At 53.2% G+C, this 24,692-nt stretch overlaps 1 protein-coding gene across 1 annotated transcript in view; it reads right to left on the bottom strand.

The window, feature by feature from the left end:
• Positions 1 to 24,322, bottom strand: part of CD81 (CD81 molecule) — a 33,201-nt gene extending 8,879 nt beyond the window's left edge. Inside the window, exons 1-2 of the mRNA XM_074585715.1 lie at positions 24,130 to 24,322; positions 12,297 to 12,411 (exon numbers count right to left, since the gene is read on the bottom strand). Coding sequence (XP_074441816.1) covers positions 12,297 to 12,411; positions 24,130 to 24,195 — 181 coding nt within the window. The 5' untranslated portion in view covers positions 24,196 to 24,322. The remainder of the gene's footprint in view (positions 1 to 12,296; positions 12,412 to 24,129) is intronic.
• Between the last annotated feature and the right edge of the window lie 370 nt (positions 24,323 to 24,692).

Below are 24,692 nucleotides of genomic sequence, written 5' to 3'. Positions count from 1 at the left end.
CTGCAGTGTGGGAGTTTCCATGGCATACATACTGTTCTAAATATTTAAGCAGAGGAGATGAAAATTATTAGTTAGCATATCTTTTAAAAATAAACAATAAGTCATATGGTTAATTTATATTAAACATCGTACAAATATTTATCTGGTTTTTAGACAGATGAGCCACAAAACTAAGGGAAAAGCACTACTTAAGCATCTAATTTAATACAATCTGGCTTTTGTTTGTTATAAGCTCTTCTACAGAGAGGAGGACTTTTTTTTTTTTTTCTTCAACTTATTAAATTTGCACAGTCAACTTACTCCGTAACTAGTACAAAGCTTAGCTTGCAAATTAGGCATTGTGGGGGGAGGTGTCAGGAAACAGAGGGATGGAAGTTTATTCATCCAAGAAACAAGAGCTTTGCTCAAGGCTCAGGTCTTCTGCCACTAGCAGTCACCATGGTCTTGCCAACCATGAGATTGGTGAGACCATGGTGATTACTCAGACAGATGCTACCAGCCCGGATAAATTTGTTTCCTTTTCCAAAGCCACAGCTTTATCCTGTTATATACTGTATTATCAAGTTCCTTTTTGGGTAAGTAATATTCTCAAGTACTGTGGCTCTACTCCTTCGTAAGTGAATCCTACTTTTGATCCAAAAGCCATTTGACACGTGCAAAAAATAATCAAAGAAATAATTAGAAATGAGGCAAGACTGCAGTCACCAATTCTAACCGACAGTGATGAAAAAAAATAATACATCAGGATGAGAATAAATGTACATGGGGCATCCCAGAGGTAACAGCAATACAGAGCATCTTGCTTGGGAGACACCCCTTGAATTAAATGTTTAATTCTTTTGCTATGAGTCAAAATGTTTTTATAGTTATTAATCAGTCTGTCAACTCCCCTTTAGGAATGGCACTAAAGTATAAACAGAGTTCAAGACTAAAACTGCTTGTACATGCCTGTCATGTTTAAGGTTTTTCTTATCTTCGTAGCTGTTAAACAATCTTCTGATAATTAAAGTGCAAAGTCTAAAGGGCATGCACCGAAAGCGGAGTCAAGCCAAGTTAAACCCTTCTCTAAAAAAAACCAGATAGATAAGAATGGTCTCGACTTGTTTAAAATCTCTTTATGGACATGTCAAACTTGGGGAAGGATCAACTTTGGCTCCCGCTTCTTCCCTCTTTCAAACAAAAGTCACCGGCACCCAAACAATGCAAGCGCCGACGCAAGGGCCAACGTGGCGAGAGGCGGTGATGGAAACACTGTCCCAGCGCTGGGACCCTCTGGATGGCGTTTTGCACCGGCACAGCGCTCGCACTACGCCTCCCGCTATATTTAGGTGCCGCGGGAGGGAGGAAGCCAGCTGCAGGGGAAGCGCCAGCACAATGGAGCACGCTGACCCCGCAGGAAGCCCCTCTTCATGAAACCTGACGGGCTCTGCCGCAAGTGACACCAACATCCTCACGGCAACACTGCCAGCAGGAGGAGGAAAAAAAGCATGAGTTGCACCTCCTGATGCGTATCACAGAATGGTTAGAGTTGGAAAAGACCTTAAAGATCACCTTGTTCCAACCCCCCTGCCCTGGGCAGGGACACCTCCCACTAGACCAGGTTGCTCAAAGCCTCATCCAGCCTGGCCTTGAACACTTTCAGGGATGGGGCATCCATAGCCTCTCTGGTATCAAAGGGGTCTCAGCAGTGCCCCGTAGCCACAAAAACCCAATGGGCAGTTGGGATGTTGAAGCTCTCTAAGAGAGGACAGGCCACCTTCTGACTTGAAGGTGTGAAGAGAGGGGAAAAACAAGCAAAAGAAACCCCCCAGGAGAGTTTCTTGGAAAGGACAGGCCACCAGTTAAAGTTTCGTGGGCCTGCCTGAAGTAGAATTAGGTTATTTTATCCCAGTGGTTGGAGATGACGTGGGGTGGAGGGACTGGTGGTGGCAGCCAGGCAGAGGGCCAGCGTGGTGAGCAGTGGCTGGGGTGTGAGTGGGGAAGAGGGGCCCCCAAGGGGCTAGAGGTGATGGGAAGGCATGAATGCATCCTGTAAAATGAAGGCAGTCTGCTGGACGCCTGCCAAACTCCAGAGAGACTGATGGAGATTTTCGGAAGCTACATAACTACTGTTTCAAGAAGAACAATGTATCAGTAGTGATCTCAAAAAAAGGTCTGCTTCTTGTCACCACAATCTGCTAATACCGAAGAGCCAGCCCTCAGCATCCAGCTTGTACCAGTGATGCTGCTGGTTTAGGTTTTCAGCCCAAACTGCGTCAGGTTTTTCCATCTTACTGCCTTGGGTGGCCCTGCTGGAGAGTCTTCATCACAAGTCCCTCTGGGAAAATCAACTTTGCTCATCCCTGTGCGCAGCAGCTTCTGACTTCTCCTCACATTAGGTCAGCAGAGAGAAGACAAAGCTGGGCTGGGGGCAAGTCATTTCAACGTCTAAGTCACCATTCAGGCCAACCACCCCACTAGATAGGTAACAAGCTGATGCAGCACATCTGGAGACCAAGCAGCATGATGCTGCAGGGACCCCAATGACCAGGTCACTCCCATGGATGGACTGAAGATTTTATTCTCAAATTCTTCAAAACAAACACTGAAGGCAACTTCCAGGCTGAACAAACACAGTCAGGAGATCACAGAATCATAGAGCAGCCCAGGTTGGAAGGGACCTTGGAAGATCATCTGGTCCAACCTTTTGTGAGAAAGTGAGCCTAGATGAGACTATCTAGCACCTTTGAAAACCTCCGGTGATGGGCACTCTACCATGGCCCTAGGGCGGTTGTTCCAGTCAATGATTGTTCTCACGGTAAAAAATGCCTGTCTTGTATTGAGATCATCAGGAAAATGTAAGGGCCACTGGTGGCTAGGAAAGTTTTGCTCTGAAAATTAGGAGATAAAAGCCCAGCGAGAACCTCAACTGATGGCAGAAACTAAGAGGGAACAGAGACATTTGCCATTTTACAGAAGTCTCTTGGAGGCCTCTGTACTTGCTTCTTGCTGGGATTTGTGCAGCTTCAAAAAAAACCAAACGAAACCTGACCTGCTGAACTTCCACCCCAGACAGGCTGTGCAGACCTTGCGCAGGCAAGCCAGGTCCCAGCTTCCCGTTTCTCTCCCGGCCCGTGCTTCGCCAACTCCTCGCCAGAGCCAGCGCTGCTGTCGAGCAAGCAAACAGTGAGAAGTAAAGGAGGGAAGGGAAGACGACCGTGCACCACGTGCGGTTTCCTGAACGGAGCCCAGCGGATGCGACTGGTGGGGTGGGAGCAGCAGGAACAAGCAGCCAGGCAGGGGAGAGGGCGGCGATGACTGGCCTGAACTCTGAAAATCACAAAAAAAAAAAACCCTGGAAGGCTTTTGGGACAAAGGCCAGCTTCATTCCCAGGCACAAACAAGTGTCCGTTATGGAGTCGCCTTTTGTTGTGGAGGGCCAGAGCACTACAGCCTCCTGGGAGGCAATGGAGCGGGACTCTGCTCCGGAGTTTATTTAAAAACCAAGCACAAAATATTTAATGCAACAATAGAGTCTTGTGTGATGAATGCCAGGGTGTTTCTCCATGGAAATGCCACACCGAAGGCTGCAAAAGCAAACGAAGGCAACCAAAGCACCCAACCACACGCTTTGGATGGTGTCTGTTTTCCCACACCCATCCTTCCCCTCAAGGGATGGGGCTGGCTGGGGGGGGGGTGTCTCTGCTTCCAGACTGGGTGCCAGGCAGCTGGGGGGGCTATTTCATGGCAATCACAACCCAGACGGGAACGACCAAGCCCTTTTCCCAGAAAACAGCCTGACACTTCTTAGCTTTCATTCCTGGCAGACAACGAGGATGACGGCCCGCGTGGTTTCGGGCTCCACGTCTGGAAGCAAGGCACCTGTCATACCCATCCTGAATGGCACATTATCCTCCGAGGAGACTCCCCCCAGCACAAGCCTCCTCACTATGTAAGCATCCAAGACGGGATTAACTCCTGATAGCCTGTCCTGGGTGAGAAACCCTTCACCAAAGCGGTATTCGCTCCCCCAGGGCTCCACCCGGACTGGCACAATTCTGCATGAGCAAGGCTCCATCTGCCTTTCGCATGCCACTTCCCAGCCCGTTTGTGTTGCAGATTTCTCGGGGGTTTTAAAACAAGAATTGCTGTTTGCCGTAAACAAAAAACAAAGTCAGAGGGGTATGAAATGCAAACTGCAGTGCCTACAGTCATGCTGCTCCATCCCACGGCGGCAGGAGACAACCCCCGAACTGCCAGCGCCGCAGCAACAGGTACAGCGAGCAGATAATTTCTAGGTGTTTGCAGTACCAACGTGCCTCCACAGCCTTGAGCAACGTCCCAGTGTGATTTCTAACCCTGTGGCACAGTTCTCTGATAAGGCAGCAGTAAAAGCACGATTGCTAAAGCTGCCACATGTAACCAAGCCGCCCACGAAAGCAAACTGTGAGACTGAGCCGCAGGACCTGTATCCTGGAGGCGGGGAAGCCACGGGAGGACTCGCAGGGATGGGTGCCGTCAATATTGCCTGATGTCCTCTATCCGCCTTTTGAGATGGAGCCTTTAAACAGAAAGCTTTAGGAAAGAGGGCCAACCAGCCTTAGTTTCGTCTCCTCGTTACAGAGAGATTCAGGGTCTTGTCTGAATTCACAGCAGGAGGAGGGACAGGATCTCTTCGCTCAAGAGTATCAGGATGTAACGCAGCAGAAAAAGCCGCAGCGACGCACCAAATGCCATCCCCCCCTTCCCCGATACAACCAGGGCACGCGCTGCTTTGGGCTGCGGGGTCCTCCTAAAGCTTCACCACGCGGAAAGCCCCCGAACATCAGACCCCAGGGACCGACAGTCATTGAGCACTTCTCTCTGGATGGTGCTAGATGGGAAAGAGAAAAAAGCAGCCACGAGGCCAGTTTAGCTCCCAGGTCATGCAGATCATACCTCCATGGAGGGCCTTTTGCCTCCAGACCAGGTATGAAGCAGGATGCTCACTTCAGGGAGCAGGGAAGGGAGAGAAAAAGGCAATATTCAATGTCAGTACTCGCTCTGGCACTAAAGCGGCATAGCTGGTGCCTGCAGGGTTGTAAAACCATGTCCTGTCCCTGCTGAGAAGTAAAAAAAAAAATAAAAAAAACAAAACCCAAGTAGAACAAACAGACTTGAAAAAAAAAAAGGAAACAATGAAAAACAAATAAAAGGAGGAACAAGCACAGCAGAACCCCTCTTAAAACAGGCAGGGAGTGTGCCGGCCCCCACCAGCCCTCCTCCCATGCCCCACCATCCCCATCAGAGATGCTGTGCAGCTCCAGGCCGTGGCATTCCCAGGCAGTGCCCTACCTCTCCCAGCAGCTTTAACTCGTTAAGCTAATGGAAGCCAGTCTCTTCCCCTAGGTCACCATGGCAATATTTCCAAAAGACAAAAAAGAAAAGAAAAGAAACGAAAAGAAACCCCCCCGGCACCACACCATGCTTCCCAGGAAGCCCAGGTGGCTCCCGAAGCCGTGCCTGCCCTTCCTGCGGGATGTGCTTTAAAAAGGGGCTGAGAGCAGAGGGAAGAGAGATTTTCGTGTCTCCTCTCCCGACAGACAGGCTCCCAGGGGGGAGATTCTGCACATCCAAGAGTTTTGCAAGCCTCCGAGGGATGGAGGGTGAGCTGCGGTGCCACCCTGACGTGGCTCCTCCCCTGGTGATGCTGAACATCACAGGGCTCACCACCACCCCTGCTGCAGGGAAGGGTGGCACCATCAGACGGTGCTGGGAAGGAGACTCCTTCCAACCCCACACCACCAATCCTGGAAGAACACCCTCTCCATAGCCAAAAAGTCCTGACCAGGACATGCTTCCTTGTGACCTGTGGGCAAGATACAGACAGGGAGTGGAAAGTCCCTCCAGGATGTGGAGGGAGGGGAAAGGGCTGGCCGCACCAGCCAGCCGGTGAGGGAGAGTCTCCTGGACATTTTTGTTCAGCTGCCTGTTGGAATTGGCCCAGCAGAGCCCACCACTTTCTTGGAAGTGGGGTGAGGGGAGGGGGGGGGGGGCCAGGGAAAGAGAGGGTTTGCTGGAAGATGACAACTGGAATGCCCCTCGGTTCCCCTCCATTGCCTTTCCCAAGAAAAACATTGCTGCTCTGTGGCTGCTAATGACTTCCAGATGCAGCAACAGTGTCGCAAAGCATGGAGAGCTCTCCTGGGGCTGCGTGGCTCACACGGGGAGATGAAAGGCAGTACATGCTGCCCTTGTTGGCAAGAACAAGGCAAGAAGGAAGCAAAGGACACACCTCTGTCAGAAAAGAGGTGGAGAAAACCCAAAACAAGGTCCCTGTGCACGCACACCCATACCCAAACAGATTCTGCAAACACCACAGCCAGATTTCTTCCCTTCTGCCTACCCGAGAAACGCTGGAAGGAGACTTCAGTTTTGTAACGTCAGCGTACCCGCGAGAGCTGGGATGAGGTCTACGGCACATCTCCAGCACTGGGATGGACAATGGTGACGCAGCACAGGAGATCCAGGCTGGAACATGCTGGCCCATGCTCCACTGCCCCAGCCTACAACCCTTCTGGACATCTCCACGTGCCCTGCGGTCTCACCCACTGACAGAGCCTGAATCCCACTGGATTTGGATTTCTGGTGGGCTTTGTATGCCTAAACACGTGGCAGGTTTTCAAAGGAAAACTGTCAAAGTTACAGGTTTGAACAGCTTTGAAAAGCAAGAAGCCACCTGTGGCACAGGTCCCCATTGGCAGAGCCAATGGGAGCAGACAAAGGAGAAGGACAACTACATTGTTTGTAGTCAGATAGATCTGAACCCAAAATAACCCGATGGCACCAATTTATGGCCTTAAGTCATAACCAATTTTAGTCAGCAGAGTAAATGAATCCCAGGAGCGGGTCACGCTGACGGTAGACTGAATTACAACTACTTACAAGTTGTTTTTTAATAGAAATTGAATTCTATTATAAGAATACAAAAAAAAGGATTGTTTGTATTGTCAGCTATATGGTAGAAGCCAGATACTTAGAGGGAAGTACTGACAAAGTGTTTTGCCTCAAAACTACTATTTTAAAAAGAATCCCACTATTATTGAACGACTGGATCTGACAGTGATTAGAGACTAATCTAGAACCAGTAAATCTCAGCCTTTTTTTTCTTTAAGGAACTAAATAATTAAATTATCCTTAACTGTAAATAAGTATTTCCAAGAGAGAAAAACACATGTACTTCTATTTTTAAAATAAATCCACACATATACATTATTTTTTTTAAATAATCCATTGTGCTTGCTCATTGTGGTTCAAGGCCAAATGAAAGCCTTGGTTTCCACTCCCAAGCATGCAAGCCTGGCCACAGCTCATGTCTCTACTGGGAAACCACCGACACACAGAGCCTTGAAGAAGTAGAGCACAAACGGGTGAGAGAAGAACCCAGTGCCGAGCCAGCCGTGTGCATCCGCAGGGATTGCTGCAGCCTCACGCCAAAACAGAAGGTGTTTTTTCACCAGTGTTTATTACAGGACCCAGAAACCAGGACTCTTGGACTTTTCTCTAGCACTTTCACAAAAAGTTTAGCAAAAGATTTGCTGTTGAGTCTAACCCCATGATATACGGAAGTTGGTCCCACCTTTACAAGATGCCTAATGTTTCTGGAGGGATGGGGACAAGGATGGGGAGCATGAAGAAGAGAAACCGAGAACTCTGCATTGCTCATGGCAGGTCCGCACTCGCTGTGTCAACGGCTTCCAGAGCCTTTGCAGCCCACCAGCACTCAGTGCCAACCCCTCTGAAACAAAAAGCACATCTCTCAAACCCTGGACATCACTGCTTTTTCTCCAAGGCAGTCGTGAGAAGGCCAGTTAAGAAAAAAAGCCACTGTTATAGATAGAAGGGACGGCTCTCCCCCATGACTGCTTAGCCAACACAAGTCCGTTTGGATGATGGGCTGGGGTGCTCTGCGCTGCTGGCCACATCTTGGACCCACGGCAAGAGTGGCCAAAGCGTCCTCACAGCGAGCAATCCCTGGGGAAGCTCAGGCAGGCATCCCGATCCCTACCCGCGTACGCGCTGCCGCTCGGCAGTCCCTTCTCCCCATGAGGGTCAGACTCCCCCCAGGCCAGCAAAGCCTTATGATGCTACTTCCAAAGAAAACCCCTGGGGACACCCACAAAAGCCTGCCAGCGACGGACATCATGCTGACTTCAAGGACAAGCGTGCAGATGCAATTGAGGTTCAACGCAGACGCGTACTCGTTTGTGAGAAAGACTCCGAAGCATCCCTGTGCTTTCTGGCCCATTTCTTCCAGCCCGGGCCACGTGAAAAGCGACTTGAACTCCTTTCCAGGGCAGAAATCACGACCCTGGATTGTATTTGTACAGAGCAGGAGGGTGAATAGAGTCTGTGGTTCACCTCGTTAGAGAGCCGGTGCTCTCGTTAGCCAGCGCCACCACAGCACGCCGCTTTGCAGGCACACTCGTGGCCTTAAAATTAGCCCAAAGCCATTGCTGCCCCCAGCCGTCCCCCCCTTGTCTCCCACAGGCTTTGCTGCCTGACCTGCTTGGGTCACACACAGTCACCAGCCTGGTTGCTAGGGTAAAAAAAAAAAAACCCAAAATAAAAAATTAAAAATAACCCAACCCACCGTTGCCTTTCTGCTGGGGCAGCAATACCCAGCAGGATGGCGGGGAATGGGAGCGGTGGCAGTAGCCACCTCGGTGGCCAAGTTTAAGCCACTACTGCACACCTGTCCCAAACCTCACGCCCCTCCCAAGGCGGGGGCCGGCAGGGGATTTACTAATAAACTACAAAAAAACTGAACAGAAGCAAAACCGCCCCCTTCCTCACCCGCAGAGCTACACGGAAAACTGCAGCCCAGCTCTGGATGCCTTCGCGCTCTTCCTCCTGGCTGGCCCCGCTCCCGGGGCCGAGCTAATTAGAGCTGCGGGTCATGTCGCCCTGTCACTTGCTGGGAGCAGCTGGAGGCAGATTTCCTATTTTGGATCTGGCGGGCGAGAACGAAGCCCAGACCATCCAGCTGCCGCGCTCCGCTCAGCGCAGCTTCAGGGAAACGATGGGAATGAAGGGCGGGAAGGGCAGGGAGTAGGGATGAGCGCCCAGCGATGCTCCCAGCGCCCAGGCGGCCCAGCAAGGGGGGAAATGTGAAATCCAGGGATGGGGATTTAAGGCAAACAGGAGCCGAGGCTTTTGTTCCCACGCTGCTGAAAGTATGTTGCCTGCAGCAGCCGTGTCTGTGCATCCTTGAAGGACGGGGATCCTGGCTTTCCCCTGCCACATTATCTTCACTATCATCCCACCGAGACGGGGCGAATGCAGTAAGTCTAGCCTCCTCAAGATCCCCAGGGGCTTTTAAAACTACTGACACCACAGCAGCAACTTACTGTGGAGCGATCAGATTGCTCCAGTTCGTACCAGTATCTGCACAGATGGACCAGCTCTGCCTTTTCCCCCCACAGGCTCTTGTAGCTCAAAAAAAAAAAATCACAGTGGTTTTGTTTGTTTGTTTTTTTTAAAAAAGGTACTTTATGTGTAGGGTCAATAAATATCTAAGAAATGGTTAACCAGTTGTTAGCATCCAACTTACCAATGCCTCTATCTACCCTGAAGGACGCTTTCTGACCTGCTATTGACACCTCGCCTGGCCTCCAGACGCGCAGGGCGCTTCAGACACAGTGTTACACACGGGCAAGAAGAAAGAAGGGTTTTAGTTTTTCAACTACAAATCAAGCAAATAAACGCATATGAGACCATAAGCCTAGCTCAGGTGAAGAACAAGTGGTTCCTTTACAGTCACAAAAACATGAAACCGCGGTGCTCCAGCTTTCCCCATCCCTGGTACCACTTGGTCTTTACAGCAGCGAAGCGGTTAACCTGCCATTTGCTGGAGCGCTGGGTCCACGGCCAAAATGGAAGTGCCAAAAGCCAAGACCGCAACAAGTGGTCAGGGGGTCAGATGGTTTGCGAGCCGTGCTGAGGAAAAGCCCACGAATAAGAGCTCATTTAATACCCTCCCCAAGCCAGCCCACAAGACAACTCATTGGATGCGGTGCCAAATCGCTGCGGGGGGGGGGGGGGAACCGCTTGCGGGAAACCCTAACCCCAGGAGGTCCCTCCTCGTGGGCCGGATGGGCGAGCAGAGGAAGAGTCGCCTGTGCCCGCGGGTGCTGCAAGGGATGCTCCGAGCAAGGACTGCTCCTCTCCTCCTGCTCCCGCGCACGGCCGGGCCCTTTCCTTCCCAAGTATCACAAGTCCCTCTGTGAAAATCCATCTGTGAAAATCGCCGTCAGCAAACTCAGCAGCGGGGCCTGGGGAGAAGCCCAACCCGCCAACGAGAGCTGCAACCAAGAGACCTGAGCTTGCCGTGGTGCAAACCTGCCTGATTTCTGGGAAGAGATTAAGCTCTGCAGCAGGCTGAAGGCATCGTACCTGGCACCCAGCGGCTGCCCTGCTCCCCACATTCTCCCTCTCCCGCTTCCTCATTACCATCCAATCCCACACACCGACCTGCTATGTTAATTATTTTTCCTCTCCTGTAACATGTACAGGCGCCCTGGGAAAACAGCCTTTAACAAAACAGCTTCAACTTTGAAAAAAGTTGAGAAACCAGGAGGACACCGAAGCGCCACTTTCCCAGTCTCCCTCCTCACCAAGTACAAACCCCATGGCCCAAGTTTTCCTCCTCTGACAGTTTTTATTGCTTCCCCCTGTCCTGCAGTGCCGTGGCAAAGCCTGGCCGACCTTTAAAAGCCTCCTGACAGATCTCGGGACCAGTGCCCTGCGCCAGACATCAAAAAGTGGTTTGCAAGGGGAAAAAAAAACAACCCTCCAACTCTGGAGGCCAACCCCAACCCCAGAGATGTTCCTGCTCCCGAAGCAGGAACATTGTGTGCATGTGTATGTTGGATGCCAGAGGAGAAAAAGGAAGGAGTATCGGCCGGGGGTGGAGGGGGGGGGAAGAGGAAAAAAAGAAAAAACAAAAAGAAATCCCAGACTCCAGAGGGCTGGCTGGGAGAGGCAGCAGCTGAAAGAAATGCTCTGCTGTTATTACTGCATGGAAATTACAGCTGCCAGAAGGAATCCAGGCCGATCTGTTGCTGAATATAACTTTAAAAAGACAGCCAGCCTCAAATCATGGGCTGTTCACGGGCATCGGAAAGTCAGCACGGTGGCGGGATCTGCGTTCCGTTCCCCACTGCCTTCTACACAGCAAAGGCCGAGGACAAAGATGAAACAACGCAGGGTGGAAGGGCAAAGGATGCCCAACAGGCGGGAGGGGAGGAGTCAGCCCCAGTGCTCCGGGTCCCATTCCCCCCCGGTACTGGGAGAAATGTGTTGACTAGGGAGACATCAGTTGCTGGCGCCCAGAAGGAAGGAGATGTTTGGGCTGGTTCTTGGAAAGGAAAGTTTGACTTCTTAAGAGCTCCCTTTTCTCTTTTTCAAATTGAAAAATCTACAAGAGGGAAATGCTATAAATACAGCTCTGGCGGCGAGGCAAGAGAGGGGAGACAGCGGGAGAGGAAAACCCGCTGCTATTTACAGCAGGAGCATCTACTATAACCAGGCACAGCCGGGGAGAAGGGCTCGGGCATGCTGCTTCTTGGGCAAGCAGGGAAAACCAAAGGAAAACCCTTCCCAGAAGATAACTTCAGCTACAGGTGAGAAAAGGGCATTGGATTAGACGCTTGCACCCCGAGCCAGCCCCTGTCTGGCAGCCAGCCCCTCCTGCAAGCTGCTCCCCCTTGCCCGCGAGGCATCACTGGAGAACAGGGCAAAAACAGGGGGTTTCATCTTCCAGCAAGCCGGCATGCTGTCAATTTAATAAAAACCACGCCAAGCTTAACCGTAACACGCAGAGGCTCCACCTGCCCCTCCTGGAGAACATGAGTCACGAGCTCGACGAGCTGCACTTGCCGCTGCCAGCCGCTCCGTCGGCTACTTTTACATCCCTTTGGATAGGAAATGAGACACGCTTCCAAGAAGTACCCCCTCTTCCCAAACACGCTCCGGAGTGAGACTGCAGTGGAGAACAGCACCGGAGAAAATCTACTATGCTGCAACACGTCTTTTCGTGCTTTTAGCTGCCGTGACTTTGGATTCTGTGCTTGGGCCACAGCCGACATTTAATGAAGGCTTTGATTGGCACGGCAGGAGATATTCTGGGGAGTACGGGGGGAGCGGGAGGTATTTTTAGTCCGACCTCCTTGCTTTTGGGAGCACGGAGCTTTCCACCTTGCTTTTGGGCACGCTGCAGTCCAACCCTGGGGCACGACGCCCAGGCAGCGACGGTAGCATCCCCCAGACCTACTTACCGACGTAGAAGGTGTTGGGGGCCTGCTTGTCCCCCAGCTGCAGGTAGAGGATATTCGTCGTCTGCGAGTCATGCCGGAGCCACAGGGCCACTCCCAGGATGATGCCTCCGGCCAGCTGGGGAGAAAGCAGAGGGACGCAGGCGTTACCCATCACGTCGGACCTAGAGCGGCAGTAGGTGCCTGCCTTTTCTCCTTTCTGCAAATTCTTATTTAGTCCTTTCGCATACAAGAACATCCTTCCCAACCATCGTCCCACCCCTGCAGCGTGCTTTGTGCCCCGTACCACGAGCCACACGATCCTCCTCGCTTTATGAGAAGACCCCTCATCCTGGGGATATGCAAAGCCCTTCCCAGTTCCTGCAGGTGCTTTCTCTCCTAAGAGGTATTTTACTACTCTATTAAAATGAGTAGTAAAATATCCCAGCCTTATCCAGGAAGCACGAGATGTGGAACTGAAGCTTTTAGGATAGCTTTTCAACAGAAGTTAGGATCAGCCCCGATTACTCCCATTTCCTAACGGGCTGTTATCACCCCATTTCATTTCTCTGTGATGTACAAACTGGGTTTTGTTTGATCTGCTGAGAACTAGGTAGGAAGGACGGGGAGGCTGTGGCTCAGAAAGTGGGGGGGACCACCAGTTCTTCCCTCTGCCCACAGTCTCACATGCACACGACTTCCCACCCAGGGTCAGGGCTCCAGCCCGAGCAGACCTAGTGGGTCGGAGCTTTCTGCACGCCCAAAAGCTGCTCTGCCTCGGGGGAGACCTGTCCCACCAACGTGACACCAAAAGGCAGCAAAACTGCCGGTAATACACAGCAAGAGCAGAGACATCGTGGCTTTGAACTGCTGCCGCACCAGCTCGCAGGGGGTCCAAAACACCTCCAACCCCCCCCAACACACTCTTCGCGATGTCCACATCTTCACATTCGGCAGAGTGTTTAGGAGCACACAGATGACTAAGAAACCACACTCAGGGGGACTTGGCAACGTTTCCAGCAGCATCTCTGTGTTATATCCCACTCCTCCCCTCCCTACGGGTCTCGGGGATGTCCCACATCAGGAGGGAACAGACCAGGATTCAGCTGCCCTCGCAGCATCAATTTGATTAATATTTAGTCATCTTAGGTGTCCCATGAGCACAGGAACCCCGGTGGACATTACTTCCACTGCTTGGTTCACTGCCTGTTTAATTTCTTAAAGGGATAGAAAAAGAGAAACCGTAACGCAAGTCCCTGTGGGCGGGCTGTGAGCTGGGACCCTGCTCTCCCACTCCTCCGGTACGTGTGGCTTTCCTTAACGTCCTAATCCAGGGACTGAAGCAGAGCAAACCCTCGGTTCAGGCCACCACAACACCACGCTGCTTTTGGAGGCTACCATGAAGACACTCGATGGAGCTGAGCAGCTCTGCGAGCCCACGAGGCTGGAACCACCGCCTTGGCGGAATATTTATGCCCAAATAACGGGAAGTTTCATGACTGTCTTCCTCACTGTTTTCTCTTCCAGGGAAGGGTGGGGAACGGCAGCGGAGGACGGGAGCAGATCAGGGGCCCTGGAGCGGGGAAGGTGTCACTGAGAGGAACTCCAGCCAGAGCATTTCCAGCAGGACTCGCTGTGTTCTCCATGACACACACCGCCCACCCCCTCCATTTAAAACCATGAAAGAAAGGGCGGGGTGGGGGAAATAAACACACTTGTGAAAAAACCCCAACCCTCAAGAATTCAATATCACTACTATGAAAGGCTGGAAGCGCCTGTTCAAACACTGATTTAATTTTGAGCGTCCTAAATCCTCGAAAAGCCATTCATCTTAAAAAAGAGAAGATAACTAGCAAAGAGTACAGAAGTGGAAGCACCATTTTTTTCAAATGGGTCTGAGTCAGGTCAGAGGCATCTGAGAGGCATCATGAAGGTCACATTAAAAAAAAAAAAAAGGAAAAGAGAAAGAAAAAGGAAAAAGAGAGTTTGTTCAGTAAAAGTGCAAAGTCTTCTCCAGTTGCACAAGCGCAGCAGAGCCTCGGTGAACGCACGAGGACTGGGATTTGCCAGACGGGCCGTCGGTGGGAATCTGGCTTTGCCCCTCGGGAGGTCAGACGGTGGGTTTCCTCCTTGCTCACTTCCACAAATCCCAGACAGGAGATTTTTACAGGAGTGCCATCGAAGCTGGGGCAAAGCCACACAGTTTGCTCAAAACTCACAAGATAAGCTGACTTCGGGGCTTTTCCACTTACTGGAGGGAGAAAACCCCCACTCTGGAGAGGGAGGGAAGATTTTACAAGCCTTTCCCTGATTTGCCACCGAAATAATCAGCTTTTACCACTTCTCCCACAACAACCAATGCAACTTCCCCACCGGCACGGTCCCTCATCCCCCTCATGCTTGGGAGAGCCCGAACTTCTCCAAACACTCGCTATGAAGAAAAGTCACGAAAGCTGGTCCGTGCTCAAATCCAGCTCCAAATAAGGCAGCCCGTGACTTTGCAGAAAGTTACCCAAATCCAGCCTGGCATGGCTCGTTCATTGTCTGAGGACGTAACGAAGCCCATGTTTATCCTCTCGGGAGAAGGAGAATGTCCCCAAATTAATCAGCTCCACTCAAAGTCGAGGTCTCTCGGTGGCTCCCAGGGGAGAGGAGACCCTGAGGAAGACTGGGGGTTCTGTGCTGGCTGGGAGAGCCGAAGAAAAGACTGACTGCAGCCCTTTTTGGTTTGGTTTTCCCTCTGCCAGGAGACGATGCTGTGCCCCGGCACGCTGCCCTCCGCACCCAGCACCCCCGGCCACCGAGGCTGGGTGACACCAATGCCAGGAGCAGCTTTCCAACTAAATGTGCCCCAAAACACCCAACACAGAATCGAAAGCAGGCTGCATGCTATCCTCAGAATATTTCTTAAACATTTGGGAGCATCGGCTGAAGGGATAGAGCCTCTTCCGACTCAAACCCACCCCAGAGGCGAGGTCTGCCTACGGCAGCCAGCTGAACCCTCTTCAGATGTTCATGGTTTCAGCCCAAATGTCCACCAGGAACACCACACATCCGTCCCTCCCGCATCCCTGACTCCGTTTGCTTTTTTAAGAGATCACAGAGGACCTCCGAATGGAAGTTTTAATCCAACAGCAGCTGGATTTCTTAAGAGACAGCAATGTTCACTTACTAATGAAAACAGGGTTTAGGCTACGATGAGTAACTTTTTCCATGAAAACCATACATCCTTCCACCACCAAGACACGCAGGACAAAATAAAGACATGTTTCTTCCCAAAGGAAAGAAGACAAGAGGGAGAAAACTTCATGGGCTCGCCACAGTAACCCTGCCTTCCGCTGCACCTTGTTTGGGGTAATCTCATTTTTAACACAACAACTTGCTCCGGAAGCTGGGTATTTTCTTCCCTCCCCCATCCTAAAATTGCGGTTGTTTGCCAACACAAGAGCCAGAAAAGCTCCAACCACCGCTGGCAGCATCACGCTGGTCTCCAGGCTGCACATCCTCATACATTAAATATCCCTTCCCCCCCCGCCCCCGTAGGTATCCATGATCTCGTGCAGGCTACCTCACATTGCCCTGTGCTTGCCCAGCTAGTCAGACGGCAATGCCTGGCAATGTCTCAGAGGCTGGGGCCATGGCTTGTTGCAGATATACCCCCCGTGCCCAGCACCGCTCCCCACTGAAATTTTTGGGGACTGCTTTAACGAAAGCAAACATCTAAAAGCTGCAGCTTCAGCCAGGCCAGCGCTGCATCGCTCTTCGATCTGCCTTGCACACGCCAACCCCCCCTGCCACCGGCTGCTCCCCAAAGGCGCCTGCAGAGACGGACGCTGCTGAAACACACACCTCGGACTCCAGCTCCAGCCATCCGGATTACTTTCCAGCGCTTTAAGCACTACTAACTTTCCTGGCTACTTTTACAGCCTTATGCTTCCCTTTGCTCTGGAGTGTTTTACGCTCTCCTTCTGCCGCCTTCCCCAGCCTGCACTTTTGCATGCCCTTGTTTAAAAAACAATAATAACAACAATAAAATCCCACAGACACATCCCCCAAATCCCAAAGGAAAATGACCCCTCGATGAAAATAACACTTCCTCCTCCACCTTCCCAGCCCCTTCAAAAATCCTCCAAAAATGCCCTAGAAGGGCGCCCTGTCCAGAGCGCAGGATCCCCGCCGCACCACGGGGCTGGCCCTGGAGACGGCACCCCCAGCAGCCTGCCGGCACAGCAGAGGTGCCGCGGCAGGCTCCGGCGTTTCCTCTTTACTGCTATTTTCCAGCTTCCAGAGATTTATTGCTTCTTCCACAGACAGCCAGACTTTTCCAGCTGGATCCTGCCTGCCCGAGGCTTGCTTTTCGCAGGGACGCCATTTACCCGCTTGGCGCGGCCAGACAAAGCCCCCATCGGATGCTGGCCAGGGGAGGGGAAAAAGCAGCCCCCAGCCCCCCGAGAGGTGACGGGGTGGTACCCCACACAATGGGGTATCACTGTCTGAGCATCAGTATGCAGCCCAGTTTGCTGCCCCATCCACCGTGCGCCTAACGGGGCTCCCTCCTGGATTGTGCTGTTTGCCTTAAAATTCCCCAGATCCAGCCGTGGGGCAAGGGAACAAGTCCATCTTTCACAGCTCAGTCACCCCTCCCCTCCTTGAGATATTCCCATGATTTAGGGGTGCAAGGAACAGCCCCATTCTCCCCTTTAACGCGGGGCACCCCATAACCCCGCAGCTCCCTGGGCACTCGGGTACACCAGGACATGCATCATCCCCTGATCCCTTCTGCTGCCCCCAGCCCTTTTCCTCCTGCTCCCATCCCTCCACCCCCCTCCAAAACAGGTTTCCTGGTAGGGAGGAAGAGGAAGATGAAGAAGTAGCCCTGGCTATAGGGTGTCTCGCCAGGCATGTCAAAGCGAAGCAGACATCCTGCGGCTCAAGCCGGCGGCGGAGGGAAGCGGAGGTGCCAGCAGTTTCACAATGCTGTATTTTTAGCAGCGCTGCTTCCCGTGGCCACGGCCGCTCCTGCTGCCGGGATGCTGCTTCCCACCCCGCGGGAGCCCCAGGGCTGGGAGAAGCTGCAAAAACGCTACCGGCGGAGCCCGCGCCGCGATGCCGGTGAAATACCACCATTATTAACAAGAAGCGGGATGCTGCCAAGAAAGCGTAACGGAATTTAGCCGTTTTATGATTCAGGGAGATGATTAGAGATTTTTAACGTGTTTTCACGCTGCACAAGCTTGAGGCTTCCCTTACACCGCCTGGAAGCTGAGCCCTTTGCGGGGGGCAGACAGCACCCGGAGCCCACACGGGGAGCGCAACCGTGTCCCCCCCCCGCCATGGCTCCTCCTCAGCGCAATCTGCAAAGCAGCCGAGATGGAGTAAAATCGCATCCCCTTCCTTTTCGGTGTGGGGAACCAGGGTGCAGATGGACGAAATGGCTTGCTAAGGCTGAAGCAACTTGCCACGCAAGAAGCCCCTGGCACAGCCAGGAATGGCTCGCTAATTTGGGGTCGCATGCTTTGCTCCCAGGTCATTTGTCGGTCTCCAGGTGGAGCAGCAGATACCATATTCTACATTACGCGTGGCGTGAATAACATCACTTTGCCACCCCACCGAGCACGAGTGGGGGGAAAAAGGGGAGGAGCTAGAAATTCGTAACTTGATGGAAATTACCTTTAGAAGGGCAATAGAAGCCCTTGCAAGATGTGTGCTAGCACCTTGCGGGTTTGGCAGGAGGACGGAGGCGGGCAGGGGAGCAGCACATGGCTGGTGGCGGCAGACAGACACACACGTACGGGCGGCGCCGGGCCTGACTGCACCCTGCGCCTCGCTTTCTGGAAAGCAGAAGTTGAATTTCTTTTCTACCGCAAATAGACGCGCCTCGCAGAAGCGCTGGGAGGGCTCGGGGTGCAGCAGGGGGCCGAGAGCTGCACGGCAGCCCACAAACCTGGCAGCTTTGCTCTGGCGCTGCGACGGACTCCATGCTATAGAGCAGCGGGACTTCACGCCAAGAATTCACTTAAAATTTTAAGGCGAGAAGCGCTGCAGACCGTCCCCGCGCTGCTTGTCGGGGTGGACTGTGGGATGCCCCAGAGCACCAACACGTCAGGACACCCCCTCCCCGTGCAAGGCTTTTTTGGGGGGAGGGTGTAAGGAGGGGAAGTGACGGAAATCAGGCAAAGGCGGTTGCAGGTAGGCAGCCCCACAGCTAAAAGCTTCCTCTGAGCTCTGTGAAAGCCGAGCGCCGCACAGGCACTCGCAAACTGCAGCAAGAGACGGGACTCTTCTTAGAAAGCGCAGGCCAGGTCTTTCCCCAAAGCTCAGGCTGAAAGTTTGCGGCAAGGTCTGCCCAGGAACGGCAGACAAGGCGTTTGGGAAGAGCTCCGTGCTCTGCAGGCAGGAGGAGGAGGAAGGCAGCCTGCATCCCCTGCTCCGCTCCCAGCAGCGCAGCCGCCGCCACCTTCCAGCAGGCGCTATTAATAGAGCCGCCGGCCGGGGCGAAATTCTCCACTGGTGCCTATAGTTACCAGCCCCACAACACTGCGGGGCTTTTCAAAACAAGCTCCAGAGGAACACTCCCGGAGGAACGGCATGCCAGAGGCCAAATAAAGCTTGATGGATGGGAGGAGAGCGGGAATCCGGCACCAAAATCCAGGAGCGGGGTCCTCCTGCTCGCTGCTGCCCGCCTGCCGCAGCCTGATCCCCGCTGCGGATAGAAGTATCACTATACATTGACATCTACCAATAGGGCCTAATCGCCCTCGGCAGAGAGGAAAACAATTTCAGATATTGCTTTAAAATTAATTTGGCCCCGTACATAAGTGTTTAACTACAACGGTAATACAACTGCTTTCCCTTTTTAACAGTACAGTGGAAGGTAATTGCAGAGCACAGGATCAAAGTGTTCCTCAAGGCATCGTACGTGGGTTAACGTTCTTGCAGGAGGTAAGCATTACCGTGGTTGACAGAAGAATAACCTCAGGAAAACAGAGCAATCCCCCCTCCAGCCACCAGTGATGCTCCCTCGTCGCGACTGCAGCCCCAGCCCATTAACTGAAATCGGGTACCCCCATAGGGCAGGGCACCGGTGTCTTCAAAAGACCTGCTTAAATAACCTTGCGCTTCAGAAGAGGTTTCATAGGCGATGGCAGGAATGCGTTCGCTTGACAGAGATCCCAGAAACACATCCCAGCGAGCCATCAGCAGGAAAACTTAGGATCACGTACTGAGCCTACGAAGAAAACCTCTCCCTCGCCCTTCAAAGACAGACACTAAATAGCTGCAGGGTCAAACACACGTGGAAATATCTTGCTTATCGTTCCAGGATACCGAACCCAGAGTCGGTGGAGGAGATGCTGGGCCAGCACCACATCCTTGCTGCCCAGGCTCTCTGTGATTCCCAGGGAGAGCAACAACCAAAGCAAACCCCGCGCTCCGCAGCCTGCCAGCCGCTACCACTAATAGCGTTTCAGCAGCTCTTGGTCCTCGGCCTGCACAGAACGCCAGTGATTTGTTAGTCCAGGAAGTTATTTCAAGCCCGTGCTCCAGAGCCGCATGCCGTGTGAACCACCAGCTCTTCCATTCTCCGTTTAAACCCATGAGCAGTGGTACCCAGCCACCCTCCTCGTCACATTGGGAGGGTCACGAGCCGCTCAGCGGAGTTGTCACCGTGGGACCACCACCACAGAGAGCTGCCACCTCCCTCCACCGTCACCTCTCGTCACCAAATATCTTTGTGCGTGGTTTGCGGACTCCAGGGGACAGCAGACAGATTTTCCAGTGTTGCACAAGAAAACACTCTACTCCACCACCCCTTCCCTTTTGATCCCCACTGTTGAGACAGACTTTCACTTCCACCTTCCCTCTGGTCTTGCCCTTCCTCCCCTTTGCACCCGACTGCACCACCTCCCCTCAACACAAGCAAGAGAAAGCGTTACGTGGTACCTGGAAAGTGGCATTAAGAGCAAGCTCTTCTTTTTAATTAGACACCTCTCTGGTAGGGAAGTCAGTGGTGTGCTCTGGACCTGGAAGGTGGCCACGGGCTGTGTTAGCTAATAAGCCGGGCGATCCTTCTCCAAGCAAGCCAATTTCTCCTTGGTTATGTTTAATTACATTTTAAAATAGCTCTCTGGCTTCCTTCGGCCTCTCCAGGGACTCTTTGCAAGTGGTGGTCAGTTCAGCCCCATGCACTGAGCTCTGCTATTGGACTGGGATAATCGAGGAGAGCAGTGGAAGTCCATCCGTCTATTGAGAGTGGGATGGAGGAGCAGCTCCATCCCACCACGTGTCCAGCCCAGACGGGGCTGGGCTGGAGGGTGAGCTGGGACTGCCCACCGCACCCCCAAAACCGCCCAGTAATGGATTCAGCTACTGCTCCCTCTCGCAGGGCAGAAAAATCACAGAATGGTTTGGGTTGGAAGGAACCTTAAAGATCACCTTGTTCCAACCCCCCTGCCCTGGGCAGGGACACCTCCCACTAGACCAGGCTGCTCAAAGCCCCATCCAGCCTGGCCTTGAACACTTCCAGGGATGGGGCACCAACAGCTTCCCTGGGCAACCTGTTCCAGTGTCTCACTACCCTCACAGTAAAGAATTCCTTCCTGATATCTAATCTAAATCTCCCCTCTTTCAGTTTGAAACCGTTACCCCTTGTCCTATCGGTCCATTCCCTGATAAAGAGTCCCCCCCTGGGCCGGGAGCATCCCCTCGCCACTGGCCACCCCACCTTTGAAGCACAGAAAAGCTTGTCTCACCTGCCCTGTGTTTTATGAACCATGTGAGGTCCCCAGGTGCTGCCTGTGGCCTCGTCCACCACTTTGGTCAGCGGATGCCACTGTGAAACACGTTGGGGACGCTTTCTCTCCTGGGACGGGCACACGTTTGTACGTGTGGTCCATGCAGTGGCCGCTGCCCCCTCCTCGAGAGCCACCCTGGACTGAGCACGTAACCCTGGCATCTTCTCAAAAAATGCACGTGCAAAGGAAAAACAACTCCCACAGATAAAATAAAACCGAAACACCTCGGGCAGAGAGGGCTGACGAGGCGCACCAGGGAGCTGGTAGCGGGGCTGCCTTTTCCTTTTGCTCTTCAACACGGCAGCTTTGTGAAACTCCCCCTGCACTGCCAGGGGAAGGAAGGAGCTGGGGGGAAACCAGAGGGGTGTCAGTTTATTTACACTCCGGCAGGACAGCCGGGCCACTTTAAAAAGTTATCGGAGTTTCTTTCTTATTTGTTAACACCGATAAGGCTGAGAATTGCTTCCTTTCTTCCTCTTGGGCACTGGAGCAAGCTCCCCTGCAGCACAGTGAGGAGCCTGCCAAACTATGGGCTCCGTTCCTCCTGCTTTTTTTCACCAACAGCGCCCGACCTCGTCTGGGCACGAGGCAAATGATAAGCAAATGAGCACAAGGAGCCCAGCGGCCCTTGCGTTGCTAACCAGCTGGCAGGACCACAGGGCTGCGAGAGCCCCCTCTCACATCTCCCCCTGGGTCAGAGCTGGGCTCCTGACGCGGCCACCCCGCAGCCTTTAAGCCAGCCTTTAAACACCACCCTGTAAAAAGGACCTTCGCGCTTCGGTGGCGACCAAGGCATCCCTCCCCAGCTGGGGACGCAAGATTGCCTGCTACCGCCTTCGCGTGGTGGTAAACCTAAAACTCCCCTTGACTACTGGTTTATAAAACAAGACAAAAGGGCTTGAAAACTCTAAGATTTGGTGTTCAACCAGCCTTCAGCTGCCCAGCCTCACTGAAAACATCGTTAAGCCTAACAGAGCTCCGGCTCCCCACCCACACCAAAGGCTGTCCGAGGGGTCCGGCAGCAGGCGAGCCCAGCACCGGGAGGTGTTTTGCGAGCCGGTGGGTCGCAGCTCACAGGCACCCCCTCCTCGGGAGGAGCTGGAGTATCCCCCACCCCGGCCTGATGCTCCCAGGGAGTGGGCGTCAGGCTCCCTCCAGAGGGGTAGGGACAAAGCACCCAAAGTCCTTAACAGGGAAATCAAAGCGATGGGCTATTCCTCTTGGAAGGAAAACGCCCGTTTGTAAAAGATGAGCTGTTTTGGAAGCGCGCACCGGGGCGAGGGAGCGAGCTTGCTCAGGAGCGGGGGCTGTGCAGAGCCCCCCTGCATCCTTCCTGCCGCCCAGGGGACCCTTCCTCCCTCGCATCCACACCCGGCAGCTTCGGCGACAAGAATGGCAGGAAATTAGGACCAGAAGAGAAGAAAAAATCCCAGGATAAGCATGATAACTCGGGAAGGAACCACACTTCAGAGAAAAGCCTACCCGCCTCCGTCCTGCCATTTTAAGGGTGGAGGAAGAGGTTAAAAAAAAAAAAAAAAAAAAAAAAAATCCCCCAAGGACTGTCCCGCATTCATCTTGCAGCTGGCAACGCATCAGGTATCAATTAACACCGCTGTCGTCACAGCTCGTCATCTCTCCCTTGGTCAGTGTTATACCCAGAAACAAGGCGAAAAGGCCTGAAATCAGGCCGTATTTGACGGCGCTCGCTCCCACGCAGCGGGACACCCCACACCTCCCAGAGGTGGGGACCCCCCCCCCCCCCCCCCCCCGCCAGGAGCTTCACCGGGCACCCCCGGGGAGGAGGCGGCAGGCGGAGGCTCCCGGTGCTGAGGCCGGGTTTGCTCTGGAAGGCATTGCCCCCCTCCCCACCTCTTCAGCCCTCCTGGCTGCGTTCGCTGCTGTGAGAAAACATCAAAACATTAAGACACCCCCCCCCCCCCCCAAAATTCCTCGTCGGCAGAGCGGGATGTCGGACAAGGGGACGCAGCCAGCGCTCGGCCAGCGGTGCCGTGCCTCCAAGGGGAGGGGCTGGGCTCGCTTGCGAGAAAAACAGCATTTTGGGGAATGGAAAACAGCCTATTTAAAAAATAATCATAATAAAAAAAGCAGCCTGCTTGGGCACATTTCGTCGCTCCCAGGCACAGCAGCGGGGAAAAAGCGTTTCTTGCCGCGCCAGCCCCTCGCTGCCGGAGGGGGTTTCTAACCGGGACAAACCCGGTTTGCAGGGAAACCGGGATATGCCGCTTTTTGCTCTATTAGCCGCGTGTCTGGATGGATTATTTCATGAGAAACTTTCTCAGGAAAGGCAACCTCTCCAGCCTGGGTAAAATTTGCATCCTAAAATAACTTCCCAGGCGGCGGAGACGGCGGTCCCCCAGCTCGGGCACGACCCAAACGTGGGCGTCGAGGCTGGGTCCCGACGCTGTGCCAGCGCCATCGAGCCCCGTTCGCCCCCCGAAAGCAACACCAGCCCTGATGGCCCGTGATTTTTTGGCCACCCTCTCCTCTCCGGCTCCTCTGCGGCGGGCGGCTGGGCCAGCGCCTCTCCTCCCTCCGCCTGGCGGCATCCCTCCATCCCTCCCTCCTCGCCGGGCTGAGAAACGCCGCTGTTCCCAGCGCAGACCCCCAGCAACAGGGGGTTTGGGAGCAGCAGCCCCCGGAGGGGACAACGACCCGCTGCGGCCCCCGCCCCAAGCCAGCTCGGCCACCCCCCCCCCGCCGCCTCAGGCGGGAGCAAGGCACCCCCCGCCCTTTCCTCTCGGAAAGGATGCCTATAGACACATATATATATAAAAAATATAAATAGATATGCACGTGCAAATAAATAAATATATATATATACACGCATAAAAAAAAATAATCAAAGCATAAGCAGACACCCCCTTGCCCTAAAAAAAACAACCCCTAAGGCATATCCCAGTTTTAACGCTGGGCGGGGGGGTATAAGAGGTTAAAAGCAGGCGCGGGCAGACGAGCCATATTGGAGCCCCGTTATTTCAAGCGCTGGGGTGGCTCAGCGCCCCCCCCCCCAATCCCGTCTCCAGCGCCCCCGCCCCGGGCCTCACCCAGAAGATGAAGTTGAAGACGAAGAGGAGGTATTTGATGCACTTGGTGCAGCCTTCCACCCCCATGGCGGCGCGGGCGAGGCGGGCGGCGGCGGCGGCGGAGGCTTCCCTCAATCTCTGCTCCCGGGCGGCGGCGGCGGCGGCGCGGGCGGGGAAAACAGGCCCCGCCCCTCCCCCGGGCGCCCCGCCCCTGGACACGCCCCTGGACACGCCCCATCACGGGGACGGGGGGTCGGCACACACCGCCCCCCTCCCGCCCGAAACGTGGGGGGGCCTCTGCTTCTTTTGCCCTTTTTCCTTTTTTCCTTTTTTATTTTCCTTTTTCTTTTTTCTTTATTTTTTCTTTTTCCTTTTTTCTATTTCCTTTTTTCTTTTTTCTTTATTTTTTCCTTTTTTCTTTTTTGTTTTTTCCTTTTTCTTCCTCCTTTTTTCTTTATTTTTTCCTTTTTTCTTTTTTCTTCTTTCCTTTTTTCTTCCTCCTTTTTTCTTTTTTCTTCTCACTTTTTTCTTTATCTTGTTTCTTTTTCCTTCTTCCTTTTTTCTTTTTTCTTTCTCCTTTTTTC

The sequence above is a fragment of the Larus michahellis genome, chromosome 4 (genome assembly GCF_964199755.1).
Source record: "Larus michahellis chromosome 4, bLarMic1.1, whole genome shotgun sequence".
Taxonomy (NCBI): domain Eukaryota; kingdom Metazoa; phylum Chordata; class Aves; order Charadriiformes; family Laridae; genus Larus; species Larus michahellis.
The sequence above is the reverse complement of the archived record's forward strand: the minus strand, read 5'-3'. Positions and strand labels throughout refer to the sequence as shown.